This window comes from Ahaetulla prasina, chromosome 2 (genome assembly GCF_028640845.1).
Source record: "Ahaetulla prasina isolate Xishuangbanna chromosome 2, ASM2864084v1, whole genome shotgun sequence".
Lineage (NCBI taxonomy): Eukaryota > Metazoa > Chordata > Lepidosauria > Squamata > Colubridae > Ahaetulla > Ahaetulla prasina.
Window position 1 is genome coordinate 194,309,005 of NC_080540.1, and position 15,396 is coordinate 194,324,400.

At 41.9% G+C, this 15,396-nt stretch overlaps 1 protein-coding gene across 1 annotated transcript in view; it reads right to left on the reverse strand.

Annotated features, from left to right (window-relative positions):
• The window catches only part of LOC131190160 (rap1 GTPase-activating protein 1-like), a 69,395-nt gene that overhangs the window by 44,828 nt on the left and 9,171 nt on the right, over positions 1 to 15,396 (reverse strand). Inside the window, exons 2-8 of the mRNA XM_058167199.1 lie at positions 13,762 to 13,855; positions 12,346 to 12,381; positions 10,339 to 10,386; positions 3,829 to 3,867; positions 3,269 to 3,460; positions 2,478 to 2,581; positions 997 to 1,075 (exon numbers count right to left, since the gene is read on the reverse strand). Of these exons, the coding sequence (XP_058023182.1) occupies positions 997 to 1,075; positions 2,478 to 2,581; positions 3,269 to 3,460; positions 3,829 to 3,867; positions 10,339 to 10,386; positions 12,346 to 12,381; positions 13,762 to 13,855 (592 nt within the window). The remainder of the gene's footprint in view (positions 1 to 996; positions 1,076 to 2,477; positions 2,582 to 3,268; positions 3,461 to 3,828; positions 3,868 to 10,338; positions 10,387 to 12,345; positions 12,382 to 13,761; positions 13,856 to 15,396) is intronic.

Genomic DNA, 15,396 nt, shown 5'->3' on the forward strand with positions numbered 1-15,396 from the left:
CATGGTCCACAAGGACCCATTGTGGTTGGGCAACTGCAGCTCTTGAGAATTCCAGGGAAACTAGAAGGATCACATTCATCTCCTAGGTTCTGCCATAGGGCATAATCTAGGACAACCAGATCAGTCTTAGAATCATAGGAAAAACTCCATTTGAAATGGATCCAAATAATTATATCAAGAAGCATCTGGAACTTTGCTGCCCCTACCATTTCAGTCATCTGATCCAGGAGTAGATACTTTCTATTTCTATAATTTCAAAGATTTTCTAGGTCCAGGAAGGGCTTTTTAAAAAATAAAGTTTATATAACAGATCTTCAACTAAAGAGAAAGGCATATATCACTCATGGAAGAATTAATCAGCTTCCACAGTCATAAAGCTAATCCCATACTCAAGTCCTTCATCAATTTCCTTAAATGCACTCAGCTTTCCTGATAAATCCAATGTGCTGCTGAAAGAAGAAGGCCATAAGAACCATAATGCCAACTGTGTTCCACAAATTGGCTAGGGTTTTAACAATATTGCTGACAGGTGAGGCAGGAAATTCCTCAAGTACATCCAGGAAATTTCCTGATCCATCAGGGACTAGACCTAACCAATTCAGTAGATCCTTCATTCCTGTAGAGATTTATAGCATCTTCTCCTTCTCCAACGTTACTCCACATTGCTGTTTCTCCACTGTGGATAGATTGTAGAAATCTATTGATCTGGATCAATGATCTTGCATGTGGACATATATGAACAATAGGTGTATAAGAGCAGCATATATCTCTACGTGTAGTCCTGTACATACACATGTAATCCCTGAACAGGTAAAGGTTCTCCAACCAACCTTTGAGAATTGTCATAACAGTTGCTGCAATAATGTAACTGAAGGAGACACAGTCTTCATGGAACATTTGAAACCACCACAGAGAAAACAACATCAAGCAGAGACTTAAATAGCAAAAGCCCAAGCCAGGCTTTGACAGAAAAAGAGTAAAGCTTGGAACACTTACCTTGGCCATTTGGACAGCATTAGGAAACTCTGTCAGGCAGGATATGGGAATGAGATCATGCTTGGTAGAGGCTCGAGCTCTGTTTGAGCAACAAGAAAAAACAGAATAAATTAAAGAGCAACCAAGCAATCATCCCTGATGGGTTACAGCCACTTTTCTCCAGGGGTGAAATCTAAATTTTTTTCCAACTGGTTCTGTGGGCGTGGCTTAATTGGTGGGTGTGGCTTGGTGGTCAGATGACTGGGTGGGTGTGGCCAATAACAATAAATAATAAAAATAAATAAGATATACAAAACAATAAGAGGTACCAAAAACCAACTTTACACACACACAATACAACACAGCTGACTCACACAGAACGTAAAAGCAGCTGCACTTCACCCAAAATGGCCCCTGCAACAAGCAGGAACCCCACACTTTCACACTTTACACACACACAACACAACTGACACACACACACACATAATGCCACATACAGCTTTGTGAGATTTTGTGTGTTTGTGTAGTTAGAGTGAAACACTACAGAAACACACCAAATCTCAGAAAGCTGCACAAATATTTTATTTTATTATTTTTATTTATTTTTTTAGAACATGGGTCTCCAACCTTAGTAACTTAGTTTGTGGACTTCAACTCCCAGAGTTCCTCATTCAGCAAAGCAGGAAGTCAAAGCAAGCTTTTTTTTTCTTCAATAGCTGAAGAGTAGCTGAAGAAAGCATGGCGTTGCCAGCCCGGAAGAGCAGTAATTATAGGTAAGTGAAGAGGGGGAATTGGCTGGGCATGGGTGGGGGCTGTTAAAAAGTGAGTTTAAAAGCCTGTGAGGATCAGGAAACTCCTCTGGGATTGCCAGAGGAGGCTTTTAAAACCTCGGGGTTTTTTTTCGTTTTTTCCCCCCTTCGGCTGAAGAGGGTTTTTTAAAAAATACTTTTAAAGGGTTTTGATGATCTCTGTTCAGCCCCGCAATCATCAGAGGTTTTTTTTTTAACTTTTAAAGGCATGTTTCGGCTGAAGAAAAACTTTTAAAAGTAAAAAAAACCCAAAAAACCTCTGCTGATGGTGCAGCTCAGCAGAGGCATGGGGGCAGGGCGGGGGCAGGGATTTTTGCTACCGGTCCTCCGAACCAGCAGCTGCCATCGCTACCTAATCGGGCGAGCCGGTGCGAACCGGGAGCATTTCACCCCTGTTTTTCTCCCACCACAATCTAATTTGCTGGAGAGAAAGACATACAGTGGCAAATTCTGCTACATGTAAATTAATTGTCACACGAAGGGGATTCAGATGAGGACATTTTTTATATCTGCAGTAATGAATCTAACCAAACAAGTCACTGAGAAAAGTTTTAAAAACAAACCAGGACAAGGACAGATAACTGCCGATTTAAAACAAGCTTTAGAAAACCAACGAATGGAAGGAGAACTTACTGAAAAGGCTGACTAGCCCTGTGATATCGTGAGGGTGATGGCATCAAAGGGTAATTTTACCTCAGCAGCAGATGAAGATTGTCTTGCCCTTCAACCTGTTCATACTTCACAGAAAGAACCAAGTAGCCCAAAGCTGAATCATTGGCATAAAAATTTTGATGCTCCTAAAATAAAGACATCAAAATGATTGTCTTATCTTATGATACTTGAAAATAAGCAAATAAATGAACAGACTCTGTCTCTCCTGCAAATGTTGACTAACCCAGGGGTCTCCAATCTTGGCAACTTTAAGTCTTGTGGACTTCAACTCCCAGAATTCCTCAGCCAGCAAAGCTGGCTGAGGAATTCTGAGAGTTGAAGTCCACAAGTCTTAAAGTTGCCTAGGTTGGAGACTCCTGGACTAACCCACCTATAATGTAACAAGGGAGCATCAGTTTGCTGTAGAGGTTAAGGCATCAAGCTACAAACTTTGGAGTTCTAGTCCTGCCTTAGGCCCAAGGCTAGCTGAGCCATCTTGGGCCAATCACTCTCTCTCTCAGCCCTAGGAAGCGGGCAAGGAAGCGGGCAACCACTTGCCAGGAAAACTGCAGAGACTTATAATGTTATAATGTTAACTCTGCTGGAGTAGAGTACTATACTCTACTATAATAAAATTAAAAATAGAGTTGACGTCGTAAATTTCAAGTTTGAATTTCTAATAAAATTACTTGAAAAGTAACATTTTTAACATTGATGTATAATGTTTTGCTTTCTTAACCAAGTTGTATTCACAGATTTATACTGCAAATTATTGTAAAGAAAACACCTAAAATATAAAGGTTTGGAGTATGTTAAATAATATAACATTTTACCTTTCCCAGGAAATGTTTGCGGTACAGCTTTGCTGTTGGATCGCACTCCAACCTCACTTTGCCACTGCAAGGAGATGGCAAGTCTTGAAATTCAGGGCCTGATACGGGAAGGCTGTGAGAGGTCCCTTCAATCCAGTAACCCCCAAACTGTGGTAAGATGATTAGAGGGTACGGCCAGCCCCTCTGTAATACCTTTTGAGAAAGAAGATAGGGGAATCTGTACTTGCATTTGAAATTAATCAGATTCCATAGCTAAACACATCAGAACACTTTAAATCACCCTTCCTCACTCCACTTCTTCCAGATGAATTGGATTACAACTTTTATCAAGCATATCTCAGCATCCTTCTTCTACTTCAGAGCTCAAGGAGTTCATCCTCCTGAAATAGCTATGGATTACTTTCAAAAAAGAAACTAGACTTAGAGATCAAAAATCCTATCAAAGAACTCAGATGTGCAATCACCCAAAGTGATACTTGATCCTTCTTTACCTGACAAACCTGAGCCAGACTTAGCTTTGTTCTATTAAAACATATGAACTCAAACCATCATTGACTCACCTCATGGATGCTGGGGTATGGGATGTATTCCTCTTCTCTCTGAAAATGCATAGAGGCTATTAGTAAACCAGTAGTGGGTTTCAATTTTGGCCGCTACTGGTTCGCTCATGGGCGCACACGTGCACGCCGCTTCTGCACATGCACAGAGACGTCCAGGTGGGTGGGCACAGCCTCCCGCCGCTGCTACCAGTTCGCCTGATCCAGGACAAACTGGTAGCAACCCACCACTGTAGTAAATACATAGGAGTGTTGGAAAGAAATCTTACCAGGTTTGTTTCCAAGCAGAGAATAAAGATTGCAGGCAGGTGCCTGAACCAGACGTAAAATTTATTTCTGAGAGCACAATATATAGAATCAATTGTCACAAATGGCTGAGTTTGAGTCTTTTCTAAGAACCTTCTATATAGAGAATTCTTACCTTGGTTCCTCAAAAGCATGCACAAACACACCCTTTAAGAATTTCCCCAAAATAGGCTTAGTCAGTGCTCCAAGAGAAAGCTTTTGCATTTAGACACCCTATTGGGTGGCAGTTTCTGTAGCATTTTGTAGAATCACAGGGTTGAAAAAAACCTTGGAGGTCTTCCAGTCTAACCCCCTGACCAAGACAGAAGTCCTCATACCATCTCAGACAAATAGTTGTCCAATCTTTTCTTGAGAAACTCCAGCAATGGAGCATCTACAACTCTGGGAGGCAAGCTGTTCAGCTGCTAAATAGTTCTGGTTGGAAATTCTTCCTTATTTCCAGGTTGGATCTCCTTCTGAGGCATTTCCACCCATTGCTTCTTGTTCTACCCTAAGGTGCTATGAAGAATAAATCAATGCCCTTTCCCAATACCCTTTTCCAATATTCTTCAAGTGTTGGAAGATTACTATCATGTCTCCCATCAATCTTTTCATTAAGCTAAAAATACCCAGTTCCTTTAACTGTTCTTCATAGGATTTAGCTTCTAGAGTATTTGTTTAGCTTCTTATTGTATTTGTTGCTATTGTCTGCATTCTTTTCAGAGCCTGGGCATTTTTTTTTTATAGCGACCAGAACTGGATGCAGTATTTCAAATGTGGCCCGAGAATGGTATTATCACTTTCCTCGATACTATCTCTCTGCTGATGCAGCTCAGAATCCGGTTGTTGTTCTTTTTTTAGCAGCGCAGCACACTGCTGACTCATACTTAAGTGGTGATTCACCAAGACACCTAGATCCCTCTCACAGTCACTATTGATGAGGAGAATACTGCCTATACTGCATCTGTGGATCTGGTTTTTCCTACCTAAGCACAGGACCTCACTGAATTGCATCTTGTTGGTAAGGCCCAATGCTCAAGCTATCAAGATCCTTCTGAATCTTGAATCTATCTTCTGAAATGTTAGCAATCATCATCCAAGTGACACAGTGACTCAGTGGCTTAATGATGCTATAGATGGTCTCTGCTCCAGCAATTCAAGCCATAGCACTGCGTGGCTGGGTGAACTCCCATCAACTTGCTTAAGCTTCTGCCCACCTAGCAAGTCAAAAGCATATTTTATGTGAGTAGATAAATGGTACCACTTCAGTGGAGAGACGAGCTAGTACTTCGTGAAGGTAGACAGATTCTGCAAGCTCTGAACCTTCCCAGTTGTGATGTCCATTTGCGAGGTGGCTCTGGTGGAGGGAGGGGGGCCTTGGACACTGCAGGAAGAGCTGCTCATCTTTCTGCTGCAAAACTAGCTCATCCTCCAGTGGCACATCTTGGGAAGCGCATGAGCATATACCACAACACAGCTAGTAAATTGGCAGCCAAATTTATTCCTCTGAATAGCCAAATATATTCTGCATTAGTATTTTAGTTCCTGGCTAATATAACAATACTATCATCATCATCATCATCATCATCTAAATAGTCAGCAAATTCTATTCTTTCTTGTCCCTTAGTCTGATCATGAAACATCTGCTAGAAGAAAAGCAAACTCAGAAAACATTTAAAAAATCAACAATACATCCCTTTTATTGCATCACTATATGATTTATCTTTTTGTGCAGATTTTCTGCACCAAAAAAATCTGTTTTTTTTCCAGTTCCTAAAAATAATGTTTCATTAATGCCAAATTTAGAAATGGCCACTTCATCCTACTATCATTCCAACTGTAAAACAGCAAAATGATCACAGCTGGAATGTGAGCTGATATGTCTCGTTGGTTCCACCAACAATTCTGTCTTTGTCTTGGGTGGGATATGGAATTGGGAACTACTAAGGCAATTGGCACAACTGCACCTACCGTAAATGCTCTTTCCAATATACTTCAAAAATAAAGCTTTTGTGTTTGTGCATGTGTATGTATGTATGTATGTGTGTGTATGTATACATGGAAGAACAGGAGCTGCAGTGGCATAGGTGATAATCAAAGTGCAGTGGAAATTGACTCAACATAAATCTGAGCCATTATAATATCAGTGTGTACTATGTTGAGGCAAAACATGCAGCAAAGCAAGATTGTTTTGCACAAATTGCCTCTGCAGGTTCATGAGCTGATGAATTACTTCAGGTGTGAGAGGGCTCATTTTTACTTCTACCATCTATCTCCTCCTTTAATTAGATCACAGAACCTTCAGTTATTTGCTTTTAATGAGCCTTTTTCTTCTGGAGAGTATCTTTTGCAGCCTGGCCAGTCTGATAGCAAATTCAGTTATGGGAATATCTGGTAATTCCTTTGGACAGAAGCGAAATGAGAGTATAGCAGAGAAACTGAACACCTTATTGCAAATAGTATACTCCACCACTAGTTTTCTTTGTCTTTGCTCAACATTTAACCCGAAATTTAAGATGCATCTTCCCCCCACCCAGCCCTCAAATATTGCTCTACTCCTATGGGTCTACTACAGGTAATCCTTAAATTATGACAATTCAGACCAGGATTGCCATCATAAATCAGTGTGGCTGTAAAGTGAAACATCGCATGACTGCACTGATTTATGACAGCAATCCTGGCATACCCCATTGCAGTTGTTTACCAAGAATCATGGATCATCAAGCGAGTACTCACCCCAGCCTGGGTTTAATCTTACCCAGCCCAGAGCCTCTGGTAAAGGACTGCCTCCAACTCCCTCCAACCACCAATCCCCCCCACCCCCCAAGCTCTATCCTGCACCATGCCCTGCTGGATGGCAAACAGCCCCAGAACCACATGGGGCTTAGACTGCTTGCCATATTAGGATACCCCAGCCCGCCTCCAGCAAATGCCAGCATAAATTCATTCATCCAGCTCCTTTGGCTCCCAGTTTCCTGCACTGAACTTTCAACTTTTGTCCTCAGCCACTGCTTCCCTCCTTTTTAGACTCAGCTTCTCTGATGAATATTTCCTACTAGTGGTTCCTTGAGCCTTCAGAAAGCTACTCTACCTTTGTAAAGCTGTGCTGTCTTTCCGAAGACTTTCCAAAGACAGCACAACTGTATGAACAGCCATAACAGGTCATTTTTTCCAGCACTGTCTGAACTCTGAATGGATGCTGAATGAATGGTTGTAAGTCAAAGATTACTTATATAGGTGTTGTTGTTTTTTTGCAACAATGGTTTGGGTGCCTTTTTCCAGGATGGTTTTTTTTAAAAAAAGCACTTCCTGGAATAGTCTATGGTGGGATTTCATGATGGTGTCCTATTTACATACTAAACAGATCTGTTTGCTGGATGTTGCCACCTGCTGTGGCAGAAATGCCTCAGTTATATTATTACAAATGCTTCTAGATTAGGCTAAGGCATGAATACCGTAACCCACTTTTTATAACATTGTCTATGCCTCTAATTCAGAAACTTCCAGTTTGTATGCAACTTTCACCTCTACATGGTAGAACAGATCAGGAAACTGACTCCACAGGAAAATTAAACACTACACTTTATGCAGATCAGCTGCAGTAACAAAATCTTGCAAGTCTGCCTATGTTTCTCCTCCCTTCCAGTAAATGAGTAAAGAATACGTCTTAGTTTTTTTCTAATACTCTTCTCCCACTTCCAACATGAATACATGTTTCACCACCCATTGTTGCCTTAACAACTTTTCCAAGGTCATCTCCATGGCTCCCTACAAGAACTCGAGCTAAGCTGATTTTTGAAAGACTTAACAACGTGAAGACCATTGAAGAGTCTGCCAGTTTATTTCTAGTTAATGAGAGAGGCTGATTACCACTTTTAAAGCCTGTAAGGTGCTTCTTGCTGAGTTCAGACAATTGACCTGTTTGGTAGATTTTATAAAGGTTATGTTTTAGTGAATAATAGAATCTTGGCTAATGTCAGAAGCTAAACAGGATCAGTCTTGGTTAGTATTTTGATGTACGATAATTTGTAAATTGTATGCTAGACTGGGAAGTCAAAACATGCATCCAAAAAAACCACTTCCATAACAGTGCCAAGGAAACGGCATGCATGAAATAATCACAATCCAGTTGAATTCAAGAACATTTCTTTTTAATAAGGTAAAGGTTCTCCCATGTATATGTGCTAGTCGTTGCTGACTCCAGTGGGTGGTGCTCATCTCCGTTTCAAAGCTGAAGAGCCAGCGCTGTCCGAAGACCTCTCCGTGGTCATGTGGCCGGCATGTCTAAACGCCAAAGGTGCACAGAACATCTTCCCACCAAAGGTGGTCCCTATTTTTCTATTTGCATTTTTTACGTGCTTTCAAACTGCTAGGTTGGCAGAAGCTGGGACAAGTAACGGGAGCTCACTAGGGATTTGAACCGCTGAACTGCCGACCTCCTGATCAACAAGCTCAGTGTCCTAGCCACTGAGCCACCGTGTCCCTTTTCTTTTTAATAAAAGGCTTTAAATGTACGTTTAGACAGGGAAGTTTTTTGAATAGTTGAATAGTTCTTAGAATCATATCTTTTGTTTAACTTTGGTTTTATGCTTTATTGTAAATCATAGCGAAGAGAGTAAGTTTGCTGTAGTACTTAAAGCGTTAGGCTAGAAACTGGGAGACTGTGACTTCTACTCCCACTTTAGGCACAAAGCCAGCTGGGTAACCTTGAGCCTGTCATTTTCTCTCAGGTTGAGGAAAGAGGCAATGGCAAACCAATTCTGAAAAAAACCTTGCCAAGAAAACTTGTCAAGGCAATCTTGAAGAATCAGACATGATTGAATCGAAGAAAAAAAATCAGAGGGATATTTTACTGCATGCATAAACATTCAACTAAACTAGTGCAATTACTAGATTGGCACACAATTACACTTACAATCACAAGAGAACAGGAAATAGGTGCAAAGAGTGACTTGCCCTTTTTCATCTTGCCATTCCTGCTCTTCCAGAGTTATTTGGAAGTATTCTTGAATTAATGCCCCTTATATGATAGTATAGGTTTATTGTGAACTTTGAAGTTGTATTATTCTAGTCATGCTGACTGGGAATTCTTGACCCTGCATGCTCTGTGCCAGTTTGGGAAGATTAGCCTGCTTTGGAACACTTTGTTTGTTTTTAATTAATATCCACCTTTATTATTTTTATGAATAATTCAAATTGGTGAATAAATCCAATACTCTTTGCTTCTCCTATTTTTCCCACAGCAACCCTGTCAGGTGGGTTGGGCTAAGAGAGTGATTTAGGCATGAAAGCCACCCAGTTCTCATGCCTAAAGTGGGACTGGAACTCACAGACCTTTGGTTTCTAGCCTTGTGCCTTAACTACTAGACCAAAATGATAACTAAAATATATACACAAACAAGGGTGCCTTCCCTTGCTCGGTTTTCTGCCTTCCCCTTAGAGCCAAGAATTCCCAGCTAGCATGTCTAGAGTAATATAACTTTAAAGTTCATAATAAGCCAATGCTACCGTATAAGGGGTATTGATTTACATTAATATTAATTTTCCTTTATTGCTATAATAATTTTTATTTCTTTTATTTCTCTTCTTCCCTCACCTGGACTATGACTCTCTCCCTACTCCAATTTGCCTCTAATCAGTACTCACAGTGATGCCCACAGATCTTGGACTTCCTCTGACAGCACCACTAAATTTTAGTGGTACAATTCTGAAAAGTCATGATATAAGTTCTACGATATTTTGGGATGGGAAATTCATTAGAAGCATAATGCAAACCATAGATAAGGTTTGAGTTAAGGAAGGAAATCAAAGACAGAGGAAACTAATTAGGCACAGGCCCAAATATGTGAGTCTGTCCCCAAACTATACAACCCATTGTGACTTCTGCCCTCCCCAAAACTGTAAGCCTTGCTCCCATTCCTCTAAGGGTGTCCATTCCCTGCACCAGCAATTCTAACTCCACAGTTGTACAGAAACAGAAAACTGCTATTCATTCCATGATAGGGAAAGAAAGGATTCCACTCAGTTGGGAGTGAAGCCTATCTCAAGTCCTTAAGAACAGCCCCCCCTCCCCAATCTTATTTGCAAATCCTCCTGCTGGGTTGTTCGTTGACTGAAATTCTGCTGAAATACTAGGGTGCAACCTGTCCCATCATAGAATAATATGCAGACCTTTGGTGGGGTTCATCATTCCTAATTCAAAAAATGCAAAGAGTAATGGAAACTGACCTTCAGCGTGGCTGGAAGTGAACATCTTTGCTCATCCAAACGACTTCTCTAGACAGACAGAGAGGGAGACAAGGAAGGCCAGAAGAGAGGGAGGAAGGAAGAAATTCATCAATCTCTGGTTTGTTTTTCCCTCTGCCCCAGAGAGGGAAGGCTGTTGAAAGTCCATTTGGCCTTCGAATAACATGGTGGGAACAATACTCTAAAAATTCTGGAGCAAGGATAACAACTAAACACAACTTAATTTACATATAATGATATTAAACACAGTTAATATAATTGTTTTCCACATATTTAATACTTCTTCCATTCTATCATATTAAATATTAAGGTTTGATGGCAATTTTTGGAGGGGCTCTAGAAGCTGTAGTTAACAAAAGCAAACCACTGCTTTTTTCAGGACCAAGAGTCTCATTACCAAACCATTTCACATTTCAGGAGCAAAGAGTAAGAGTCTCAAAGTTCATTATAGGCAACGTATTTAGAGAATGTGCTTTTGTTATGCTCCTATGCTTAATCATTCACTCTAGAATAATGACCTCTTTTCAAAACAGGAGACTTTTGTCATATATACATACATACATGTATTTCCTTATAGGTAACAGTCAGGTTGCAGAACAAATATGATATTAAGAAATGCTAAGACATTTGAGAAAAATATTATTGGCCTAAAAATCCTGGGAAGAAGAGACAGAAAGGATCAGCTCTGATAAAGCAGGAGAGGTTTTTTTTAACTAACAAAACTATTTGTGTATGGTTTCTTGGTCACCCAAGTGAGGGAATCAATCCATCCCCAAACCTAATCACTACTGCCTGTAATGCAACTGTCCAAATGTTATTTTTCCCCTCACTGGCTGCTTCAGTTTAAACCATCTAGGCACTCATCAGAGTAGTAATTCAGTGAAACTAACTGCCCCCATCCACTTGCTTCTGACAGCTTCAAATGGAAAAACAAATTTCATTCATCAAATTACCAAAATCTTACTCTAGGTAACACATCTACACTGTGTTAGGCTCAGACTCTATGTTACACAATTTGCCCTGGAAAGTAAATTGTTTTTTTTTTTTATAATTCATTCCACGAATCTCAATTGAGTTTATCAGTAGAGTGATTTCAGTTTAAATTCCAGTAGTGTGAACACAAAGGTGCAAGAGAAGTGACCCAAAAAGCATTTCACCCAATGTATTTCTATTCCCTCAGGTAGGTATCAGAGGTGGGTTTCAGCAGGTTCTCACCAGTTCTGGAGAACCGGTAGCGGAAATTCTGAGTAGTTCAGAGACCCGGTAGTAAAAATTCCGACTGGCCTCACCCCCATCTATTCTATGCCTCCCAATTCCCAGCTGATTGGCAGTAACCTTCCCCCGGAGTGGGGTGGGAATCGAAATTTTACAGTATCCTTTTCCTGGAGCAGGATGGGAATAGAGATTTTGCAGTATCCTTCTGCCACCCCCACCAAGCCGTGCTACATCCACCAAGCCACACCCACAGAACCAGTAGTAAAAAAGTTTGAAACCCACTACTGGTAGGTATCCATGCAGTCAGATAATTACCAGTCCCAAATGAAAACAGAAATGTAGCCCACAGGCAGAGGAAGGGAACTGAGGTATCACTAAGGGAAAGCACAGCTCTTGGAGCTATATAGGACTTCCAGAAGAACAGCAGAAAGAAAGCATCCATTTCTAACAAACAGACACAGCAGAGAGGTAAAAACATTTTTTTACAATGTTTGTAAATTACAAGGACAATCTCACAGGAGTCAGATGAACCAATAGAAAGATCACAGCAGGAACAGGTAGGGTGAAATAGAAGGGCATCAAAGCAAGATGAGTCACCAGAAGCCAGCTGTGTGGAGAGGGTTAACAGCTTACACAGCTATAGACAGGGCAGAGGCCTTTGAGGTAATTATTGCATTCGGGTTGTGGTAATGTTCGGGTGGCAAGACAATTCCACAGCAGAAGCAGCTTGTTATCAGAGGTTCAAAATTTGATCATGAAACAAGAAAAACATACCTGCATTTTTTCAATCATTTCAAATAAGTCGACTACCTGTATGGAATCACATAAAATAAGAAATCAATCTGCAGACTCCAAACTTTAGATCATTATTGTTTCATTAGATTGCGTCTTCAATACTGCACAGTTTTTTTATGAAAATACAAAATACAGAGTGCTTCCTGATAGTTGCTGTCTCAGAAGAGAAAAAACATATTGTATAAGCTCTAATTATCTGGAAACCAGGCCCCTTTGGAAAAGTGTCATGTCTTATACCTTTTAGTGAGCTGCTCATTACTACTGTATTCCTTACTCAGATATTCCTTTTTGTCTGAAAAAACCCAAACATTTTGCCATTTAAAGGACAACCTTTATATTTTAAACCTTAAAAAAAAATCATAATTGGAAGAGACCCTGGAAAGTCCAAGTACCTGCTAAAAGCAGGACAGCACTATAGCACTCCTAACATATTTTATCTATCATTCATCTCTCTCTTTCTCTTTCTGTCTCTCTCTCACACTTATCTAATTTAGATACCATCCATTTCACTGTGAGTGACTTCAGAACCAGGTGGAGTACATAAGGCTGCCCAGCTCTGCTTAAACACTTTAAGGGGCATCAACTATCATATTTAACGGTCTGTTACCATTAAAAGTTCTTCTAAATTTTAGCCAAAAATTTACCTCTGGCTGAATCCATATCCTTTTCACTGAGACAAAAGAAATTAATCTACAGCATATTCAACATGAAAACCTTTCAAACTGTCAAATACAACTGACATATTTCTCGTCAATATTTTTCTTGGCTTCCTTCTCTTAAATGATTGGTCCTAAATTGAAGACTACACATAATACTTTCATGAAAGAAAGCTGAATGGAACCTTCTCCTTTGTTCATTAAACACCTAGATGATAGTTTTTCATAGACGAAACACAGGAACTATTACTGATTTAGCAGTATATATGCCATTGCAAGAAAGGAAAGAGGAAGAACTGTAAGCAGTAAGGTAAAAAAACAGCATCAAATTGAGATACAAAAGATAGGTTTGTTACATGAACACCTCAACAAAGAGACGAGAGCTTACATGAAAAAACAGCATGCTCCAAACCTTCCCCAGTTCCATTTCCAATCTTTCATACTTGGATGCCAAGAACTGATTTTCTAAGCATATATAGCTGAAAAAAACTCAGAATCGTCCAGCTATGCTAACCCAGTTCCTGTCCCTGAGGAGGCTGAATGCTAATGGCATTCAGTTTAGATCCTCAGTCAGCCAGAAAACTGGGTGACCTTAGACTAGCTTCTCTCTCAAGCTAAGTTATGTCCCTAAGGGTAATGAGGATTATCTGAAGCTCCTAAAGCAAAGACAAGACATAACTGGTTGAGTTAAGCACATTTGCATTATTCGATGCAGGCAGAAAGCAAGGGCACTCCTTACCTTATTCTGAACACCTAGATTAAGGGCAGCCTGAGGGTCCTGGATAGGTGAGTCTAAGATGTCACTGATGCAGTGTTCTGCTTCATCAGATCTCCTGTATGAAAAGGAGGTCATGCCAGTTAGCATAATAAAAACAAACAACAGCTGCAGAACTGTCACTTTTTCCAGATGCTGACACTCTTTTTCATAACTCACATCGGGGGTGGCACTCTGGATCTTATTTTTATCTCTGGTCAGTGGTTGAAGGATCTGGATTTGAGAGATGTAGTCATAGAACCTTTGTCATGGTCAGATCACTCTCTCCTTCGCCTGGACTTTCTGACCGCCACTCAACACCGCAGGGAGACGGAGCCACAACGTTGGTTCCGTCCCAGGCGCCTGATGGACCCGGAGAGGTTCCGGACGGAGCTTGGGCCACTTCCTGAGGGTCTGGCTCACGGCACGGCAGAGGAACTAGCCGCAGCCTGGCAACGGGCTGCGGCTGGGGCTTTAGACCGTGTCGTGCCTCTGCGGCCTCTGACCCGGCGCAGATCCCAACCGGCTCCTTGGTTCTCCGAGGAGCTGAGAGGGATGAAACGCCGGAGAAGACGCCTAGAGAGCTCCTGGAGGTCTAGCCGTTTAGAGGCTGATCGGACACTAGTTAGGTCCTATACTAGGACCTACCTAGTGGCACTGAGGGAAGCGAGGCATTGCTACGCCTCCCTCATTGCGCCGGCAGATAACCGCCCAGCCGCCCTGTTTCGGGTGACCCGCCCTCCTTCACCAGGGGAGCGGGATGACCCGCTGCAGGGACGTGCTGAGGAGTTTAACGGTTATCTATACGATAAAATCGCTCAGCTCGAGACGGTCTAGACCAAAATTGCGACGATTCAGATGAGGCGTCTGAGGGTGGTCTTGGTGATATTTTCTGGGATGAGTTTGACCCTGTCGCTCCCGAGGACATGGACAGGTTGTTGGGTAGGCTGAATGCCACCACGTGTTTATTGGACCCGTGCCCCTCCTGGCTGGTGCTGGCCACTCAGGAGGTGACACAAGGCTGGCTCCAGGCGATTACGAGTGCCTCCTTGTTGGAGGAGTCTTCCGCCGCCTTGAAAGAGGCGGTGGTGAGGCCCTCCTCAAGAAGCCCTCCTGACCCGCTGTCTTAGGTAATTATCGTCCGGTCTCCAACCCGCCGCGGCGAAGGTTGTAGAGAGTATGGTGGCATATCAGTTTCTGCACCTGGATGAAACTGTCTATCTAGACCTGCTCCAGTCCGGTTTCCGCCCGGCTACAGCACGGAGACGGCTTTGGTCACAGGATGATCTCTGAGGGCCAGGGATAGGGGTTGTTCCTCTGTCCTGGTCCTATTAGACCTCTCAGCGGCTTTCGATACCATCGACCATGGTATCCTGCTGCGCCGGTTGGAGGATTGGGAGTGGGAGGCACCGTTTATCGGTGGTTCTCCTCCTATCTCTCCGACCGTCGCAGACGGTGTTGACAGGGGGCAGAGGTCGGCCCCGAGGCACCTCACTTGTGGGGTGCCGCAGGGCGATTCTCTCGCCTTCTGTTCAACATCTATATGAAGCCGCTGGGTGAGATCATCAGTGGCTTCGTGTGAGGTACCAGCTGTACGCTGATGACACCCAGCTGTACTTT